Here is an 8,634-nt window from a genome sequence, read left to right on the forward strand (position 1 = left end):
GATTTTCCAAGAGTTCTCAAACCTTACACAGTTTTTCAATAGTCACAGCATTCCAAGCACTGAAACTTTCCTGAAACAAAAGTCAYCATGTGTTATATTATTTAACTTTTTAAAATCACATCAAAATTTAAATTTAAAATATTAATAGAAAGTATGGACCATTTTTTCTTATCAGTCTCTGAGCAGTGCTCAGTAGAAGTACCTAACTTCAGCACGTCTATTGGTATGTCCTTTCTAGCTCCAGACATACCTGTTACTGACCAAGCTTATTCAAAACGTAGCAACAGTATCACAGTGGAATGGAGAGCTGTTCCTGGGGCTACTAGTTATGTACTAACTGCTGGAGATGGAGATTCCTTCACTGAAACTATAGTTACAAATTCACCAGGCACAGTGACAGGACTGAAAGCTGCTACCCTGTACAGAATCACCATCAGATCTATAAATTCAGGCAGAAGMAGCAAACCTTCACCTTCAAGAAAAGCAAAAACAGGTGGATTTTTTTTCCATTTAGAACACTGTAATGTTACTATGATTAAAGCATTCATAGTGTATAAAATTTTATTTTTTTGAAAACACTTGGAACAAAACAAACAGTATAGCCCACTTGTGTACCAGTACTGATTTGTTATAATGTTGTATTTTAAACTGTATGGAGCAAATTCACCTTGCAGTTTTTGAGAACTAGAACTGGTATGTCTGACATAATGACCAGTACATAAGCCTGAATGAAAGTTTATTTTGTGACTGTACTTAAGCTAAGCTAAATGTTTAGAGTTTATATGAATGTACAGATTTTACTTCAACAAAAGACACAACTTGAGAATGGAAAGAAAGGAGAAATAATTCAAAGATAATAATACAATGTAAAACCTAAGAGGATAGGAAACACAGCATCTTCTTCTTCATTCCTCTACTTACTCAACTTTAGTGCTTTACTGTATGCTTTGCAAAACTTGTAGTATCACAATGGATGTACCAAATCAGTTACCTTTTCTATTCTGTCAGTCTTGCATTAATTTACCCTTCTGTTTTTGTTATCAGTAAATTTGTCTCAAAGAGTTGGATGGTTGTTGTTTCTGTGCTTGTATGTGGAATTTGGTTCCTTTAAATATATTRTTAAAAATCCAAAGGCTTAATCAGTGTTCTTTCTCAACAGTCCTGGCTGCACCAATCRTGTCGGTAAGTTCTCCAAGTTGTGACTCCATTGCAGTGAGCTGGAAAGCTGTGTACATGGCAGTTGGATTTTCTGTGTCCCTCATAAGGTCAGATGGTTTGGGCAAAATGCTAAAAGAGAACACCACCACCACCTCCTTGATATTCACAGATCTAGACCCAGGAACTCTATACTATCAAGGCATATGCCTGGAATGTCAATGGGATGCCTGGAGATGATTTCACATATAACCAAACAACAAGGAAGAAAATTTTTGAAATCAAAATAAGCATACAAAGGCACACCAGAAAGTATATGTGTATACATGTGACTGTTATATTTTTCATTGAACGTTGGGTAGATTTTCAGCTCATAAATTTTATCCTCACCTCAAAGTTCATGGAAACACTGATGAGATAGCTAAATTTGGTGAATATAAGGCAAGTATACCATTAACTACCACCAAAGTTTTACGTGGAACAGAGCTGGCTAACGATTAAATAAGCTGGAACTGATTTAAGGATTTTTCTGTGAACAAYAAATACTTGTATTTACAAGTTTTCCAAACTGTTACACCGTAGGTCCAAAGGCACCAGCAGATGTTCAAGTAGCTTTTAATAGCGGCACTTTAAGAGCTATTGTTTCTTGGATGCCAACAGAAGGAGCTCTAACTTACAGAGTCTCCAATAGACTCTTTAAATTGAAGCATACACACGTCTTCTACCTCCTGCATGGTGCCATCGCTCCAATGTGGATCAGAATATTCCATTTTTGTCATAGCACATAATGATGCTGGATCCAGTAAACCAACTGTTGCAGTAAACTTAAGAACTAGTATGTGAACAATTGATCTTTATATACTTATGATGTTTTGATACATTTTTAACTTCAAAGGCAAATGAACCCATTACAATTCATGAGTGCTACTCAAGTAGTTATTTTTCCTGTTGTGCACGAACTGTCTTGTGTATCTTCTGATTTCAGAGATAGTAGTCTAAACTTTCTTCATATTCCTGTGAGAAAACTGGGAATGTATGCTGTTGGCTGAACCAGTAAGCCTGCATTTTCCTATTATCAAAAGTACCCATTCTAAGGTCAATTTCCTGAGTATAAAATGAAACAAAACACTACAAAATCCCCACCAATCCCCACCTATGTCATCTCAGTCACAGACTGGGAGAATCTGTGGGGAAAGAATAGCTTCGAGGACTAGGCTGAGAACTGCTAGGCTAGATCTAGGAGCCACTTAGAAAGCASGTCACAAATAACCACTTCCAGCTAGAGCTGCACTACAAATTAAGATACAGTCACAGGCCATTCTCTTGTAGTAGCTTTATAAGGACAAACGGTTGCTACTSTCAGACTTACCACCGCTGCCATGTCAGAGGGTATTGCTCCCTGACCTGTTAGAAGAATTTCGCATGTGAGCAAACTTTAAACCATTTTTGTTAATACATGCTACTTTAAAGACAAAGTATTCAAATTATTGAATGTAACCTGGTTCATTTTGACCTCTTGTTGATATGAGTTAGAGATACTCACATAAGCAAGTCAGTAGATCTAATGTGATGAGAGCCATGAGCTGTAATCTTTCCACTCAAAAGCACTTCAGCTAGATGATGCATCTTCTAAGAGTAGTGAGCTAAACTGTTAGAACTAGAGAAAAAAAAGGGGGGGGGGGAGAAAAATGTTATTAAAACAAAAACCTTGGATTTGCAATTCAGTGTGAAATTCTGGGATGCCACCAAACAGGAAATCTAAGCAAAAGATCAGTATATTCAGACACAAACACAATGAGTTTCATACCAGTATGTACGGGGTTTTCATACAAAGGCTTTCAGATGTCAACTGCTGTTCAAGCTAATCTGCCAAATGTCATCCAAAACTACAGCTTGGATGAGCATAGAATGTACCAATTCCTTTGGAATACTGCCTAGTGACTGTTGCTCACAAGAGCTCCTTAAGCAGATCTTTTTCCTGTAAGGAATCAAGGTAGTATCTACTTTGTTCTATAAAAATTATACTCACTGTTCATCTAAATGTAAATAGCATTCTCTGTAAAGCAAGACAAGTTGCTGAGTAGATAAATTCTATCTATCCCTCTTATTTTTTCCTGAAGTATAACTTAAATGACTTAAGTATTCTAATTCTTTCCTATCTTTTTTTAAATGTTGTTTTCAGTCCCTTGTGCACCTGGAAATAAATCAGTTGAAGAGGATGAAACTGGTATCCTGTTGGTATTATGGTCTAGCATGAATTTTGGTCATTATTATGTGTTTTTTGTGAAAAGTGATGATGTCTAGGAAGTGCACTGCAACACATCCCATACTCAGTGCCATTTCCAGTCAGACTGCAGCTTCACCTATTTCATTAGTGTCTTTGCATATAACAAGGCAGGGCAGAGTCCTTTAGGTGATATATTCAATTACACTGCTGGTAAATAACAATGTATTCTTGCAAATTCATTTCGATCCATTAACGGTATTATAGTAGAGCTGACTGGACATTTTTATTGAAAGATAATGAATTATACCTCTATTTTTATTAACTTCTTCACTAAAACACAGAAAGATCAACAGAAAGAAATGGAACACTTCAAACTGTAGTTGATTTTAACTTCAGTAGTCAAATGCAACAACACGCTTACAGACTTGAAACTAGTTATCTGGCAGTCTTAAACATCTTCATAGTCTGTTTTCATATTTGTAAAATGAAAAAATAACCAGTTCAACTGGAAATTGTGAAGGATGTGAAAGTTACTTGGATAATTTCTAGATGCTTTTGAAATTTTAAGTCAAGACAATACATAATACAAACATACATCTGGAGTTTGCATATAGCTTTTTTCCTGTAAGCTAATTAACAGCTTATTTCAGATTGCCATTACCCCTCAAGTATATAGAGACTTATCAGCACCTATGCAGTCAAATGCCCTCTTTTGAAGTGGAAGGAGGGATACTGGATTAATTCAAAAAGTTTGGGATTAATAAGACTGTGTACGTAAGACCTCACTGGAGATTTAAGATAAAAGGAACACATATAAATGAAAAACTGCTTAGTTTAATGTCAACTTTCAGTTCACCTCAAAGTTTCCATCTCTATCGTGTCTCTGTTTTTAGCACCTTGTTGCCCCAGTGACTTCAGTGCCGTGTTTGTGTCGAGTGGCACGCTGGAGGTTACCTGGTCTCCTGTCCGTGGTGCTGAAATGTACAAAACCAAAGCTGCCGACGGCACTGGCGCAGTGCTGTGCAAGGACACAGCCACAGCGTGCACCTTATCGGCTCTACGGTGAAACACCCAGTATAATATCACTGTTTAGTCTTTCAGTGGAGTCAAGGGTGGCAATAAATCATGCGCATCTAAATATGTGGCAACAGATATTATGATCATTTTATTTTCCTCAGCAGAAGAAATAACTAGACATGGCAGAGACTGATGGATGAAAAGCATTGAGTGCAAAGTTACTGTAACTGATCATCCTTCCAGGATATTTTTTTTCCATTGTTAAAAAGATACCATAATCAAAGACCTAAAGAAGCACTTGGATTGAAAGCTGCTGAATGCTTCAAACTTTTGAAAGTCAAACTTAGAGTTCAATTTATTTGTGTATTCAAAACCTTTAGGTTGTCAGTTCTGTCAAATGTTCTAAATTTTCACCAGAAATAACCATTTAAGAATCACATGCTATTCCAAATTAGCTTGTCTATCCTAACTAGAAGTTACTTTTCATGTATATTTTATAAAGTATGCATAAACAAACTATTTCTATATTGTTAATATAAAATCTTCCAGCTCCTTGCAGTCCTGAAATTAAAAATATCTCAAAAGACACTCTTTCTGCAATCAGCGTGTACTGGCAATCTAATAACGATGAAGCTACATATATCGTCCCTGCCAGAGGAGAGGCTGGATTGTGGCACTGCACAAGCTCTGGAAACTCCTGTACCATAATTAATCTTCCCTGTGGATTTGTTTTTTCTATTAGCGCTATAGCAACATCACCAGCATGACAGAGTTTACCAAGCTACAGCGTCCCTTTAGAGACAGGTAAGTGGCAATTATATACAATGGAAAATATTTAGCACTATGATATTACAATATTTATATGTCTCTCTCTGTATTTTGGCTTTTTCTAAATTGCACTCTCCGCACTACTAGATGGTATGTCCTGTGCTTTAATGTATGTGTATATGTATACAGGCAAGATAAAGAAGGATCATCTGGCAGGCGCCTCATACTGAGAAAACGTAGTACAACCAAATATAATTTGTTACAGCTAATTATAATATCGCAACACAATCCACTATATTGCATATCCTCCTTGTCAGCACTTTGATTATTATCAAGAGAAGCACTGAGATGATGTCCAGATCAAGAAACTAAACACTATCAAGGAAAAGATCAAAGCACATCCTACCACCATTCATACTGCTAATCTCTTACCCCAGGCCTATGCCACTTACCGAAACAATTCCCAGGCATGGTTCTGGATTAACATATGAACCAGAATTCATTTTTAACAGGCAGTTTGACTGTGGCCATCTTATTTTGTAGAATAAAAAAGTTTAAAAGGCCATTTGACTTGAGAGGCAGTCTGAGATTCTGATCACAGATTTTATTACGATCCTGATGAACAATCCTCATAAAATAATTGCAGGGTAATAACTCTTGTAAATAAGTTGGTCTTATCTTGATATTGTTTATTAGATGCTTACCACTTTGCCAAAATAGTCAAATATTTTTCAGTGTGCAAATGTTTGCATGAAAAGCATGCAAATTTACATACTTTTCCTCTTCATCATGTATTATTTTAGTTGCAGTCCCTGAAAATAGCTTCAGTTTACCCAGTACAAAGGAGAATTGACTTCTCTATTTTTTTGTATTCCTTTTAAGCTCCTTGTTGCCCTACTGACCTGACACTAACTCAAGTGACGCAGTCTGTAACAAATATTAGCTGGTCTGTCGGGATGGGTGCACAGACATACCTAACAGCATTGGAGTATCCAAAAGGACAGGCAAAGTGTCACACTCTTCAAAACTATTGTCTCCTGGGATGCATCACATGTGGCACCAACTATACACTATCTCTGAAAGCAATTAGTGAAACTGGTTTGACATCCAGTTGCATGTATCAAGGATATTCTTCCAGTATGTAAATAATAAATGCAATTGGAAAGGAAAAAAAAACCAAACACATTACTTTGCATGTTGTATTCCTCTCACACAAATAGCGTAGCTGACATTAAATAGTTAATAGACTTGCTGTTCCCTGTTTGGATTAATTTCACATATCACTTAAACCCTGTTCTTGTAATTGCGATCAGGTGGCCATATAAATTTTGACAAGCACAATTGCACAATTCAGTTTTGGAGCCCACAGGTGGATCCTAGTGGCTCTAAGTAGTCCTAATGACTCCACTTTCAGGAGAGAGCAACAATATTCCAATGTATTAAAAAAAAGTTGAATTCCAGCTTCACAGTGTGGGACTGATAGAATATTTTCTTTTCTAGTTCATTTAAACAGTTATTTTGGTTTTCTGTGAGAAGTTAAACATTTCTCATTGAATTGTTGGTATTTAGGATGATAGTAAAACTTGCTCTGAGAATTTACAATGCATTGTGAGTTTATAAAATATGCCTACTGATATCTGGCTTATTTTATTAGGTGCTTGCTGTCCTTCTGGGGTGAAGCTATACAGACTTGGCAATAATGGTACCACGGTACACTGGCGAGCTTCTGAAAAAATGTCATCTTACAATACTGACCTATATGGCTCAAAAGGCAATTTCACCTGTGCCCCTCACTCAGGTCTAAGCCACTGTGATATCACTGAGATACCTTGTGGGGATATCTACGCAGTGGTAGTAACTACAGCTACTGATAAAGGGCCGAAGCTTACACTTTGTCCTAAAAAAATATATTCAGGTAAAACTTAAAACTTCTTTGAACCATGTAGTTTTGCCCACACATGCTATAGATTATTCAAATGTCTATAACCTCTATAACTAGAGGTTATGCCAGAAAATGYAGTGTGGAGCAGAACTTGTCTGGCCTCATACTGACCTCTGCATAACGTTCGTAGGTGCTACCTTGCAAGGTCTATGACGGCACCACAAAAGTATTTAGCCCTGGGTATTTTTTTTTCTTGAATGTAGTTCTTGCATAACGATGGATTGCTTTTACCTGCACAGATGCTTCTTTACTAGTTTATCATCAACCTGGCATAGTGAATATGGTGAGGTTAATTTTCAGTTGGGATACTGGTAATTAGAATACAGAAGCAAATAAATGAGGATTTGAGGGGTTTTTTTTGGTTTTGTTTTTTGATTTGTTTTATGTTGTTATTGTTTTTGAACATAGATACAAATCAAGGAACTTTTGTGAACCACTCCTACACAATWAAGTGGTAGATGTTTTAAATAACAATAGTTTAAAGTAGTAGTGATTTCCCTGGGAGTCCTTTCCCAAGGTATAACTGTAATCCATTATAAAACTAATACCATCTGATGAAATTGCAGTTGTGTAATATGGACTAAATTCTACAGACTACTAATGTTTTCCAGCTTACAACCAGATACCTAACACTCATACTATTGCTTCATGTCATTTCAGTAACTTATTCTGGAAGCTCTCTTGGAATGGGTAAGAGCATATAGCACATTCAATTCCAAATCCATAATGTTTATAAAACATGTTATCATCATACAATCTTAAACTCCAAATCTGGTATGAACAGTATATACTTGATAGTCACGGCTTGTGTTAGTGCTATGCAGTTTCCCATCCTGCCATCTTACAGTGTATCATTAAAAAAATCTTGTTACCTATATTGTGGCCTGTATACTATCATGCTATTCTACATTGTTGCATGATATTTAATGTTTAGTATTAGTTGCACATAACAAAAAAATTGTATCTGTTAAAGGTTAGCCATTTAGCCATCAGGTTTTTCCCTACCTGAAATTATCTTCACTTCTGAATTCTGTTACAGTGATTTATAGAGGAAAGAGAAATGCAGAACAACATCTGTAAATGAAAATTCTGTTTCAGATAAGGAGGTAAGTGGAGAGTCATGATTCAAATTAGGATTTACTAATCAAACTTCTGCTGCTATAAATCTCTGGGATTGGAGGGATAAGCTTCATACAACTTGTTAAACTTGTTAAAATCCATCATACTTATCTCAGAAACCTGAGATAAGGCTGTCTACTCATACCCACTATCAATACTAGATTTGTATATTGATTTGTTCTCTCCTCCACTTAAGACTAGTAAAACCAAGGGGTTTCACTTAACTGATTTCTAATACTATCTTGTAGTTCTCAAGAAGAGCCCTCTAAACCTAAACAGATGAAGATATTCAATCACCAGCACTCATTTATTTTCTCTTTCTGACATCTAAAATTACTCATTCTTCCACAGAAGTACTGACCTTCTGGACTATTTACTTCCTTTGACTCAAAAGCAGCATGGCGAG

At 36.3% G+C, this 8,634-nt stretch overlaps 1 protein-coding gene across 1 annotated transcript; it reads left to right on the forward strand.

Annotated features, from left to right (window-relative positions):
- Nucleotides 1–207: 207 nt before the first annotated feature.
- FNDC7 (fibronectin type III domain containing 7) lies at nt 208–8,189 on the forward strand. Its single transcript, XM_085299029.1, is given in 12 exon segments — nt 208–493; nt 1,160–1,343; nt 1,345–1,418; nt 1,738–1,862; nt 1,864–1,990; nt 3,338–3,592; nt 4,276–4,530; nt 4,946–5,203; nt 6,050–6,304; nt 6,822–7,082; nt 7,770–7,799; nt 8,149–8,189. Coding segments are annotated over 12 exon segments (2,133 nt in total). The 5' UTR covers nt 208–225.
- Nucleotides 8,190–8,634: the final 445 nt, after the last annotated feature.

Source organism: Rhea americana, unplaced genomic scaffold, assembly GCF_003343005.1.
Source record: "Rhea americana isolate MKP2758 unplaced genomic scaffold, rheAme1 scaffold_144, whole genome shotgun sequence".
Classification (NCBI taxonomy): Eukaryota; Metazoa; Chordata; class Aves; order Rheiformes; family Rheidae; genus Rhea; species Rhea americana.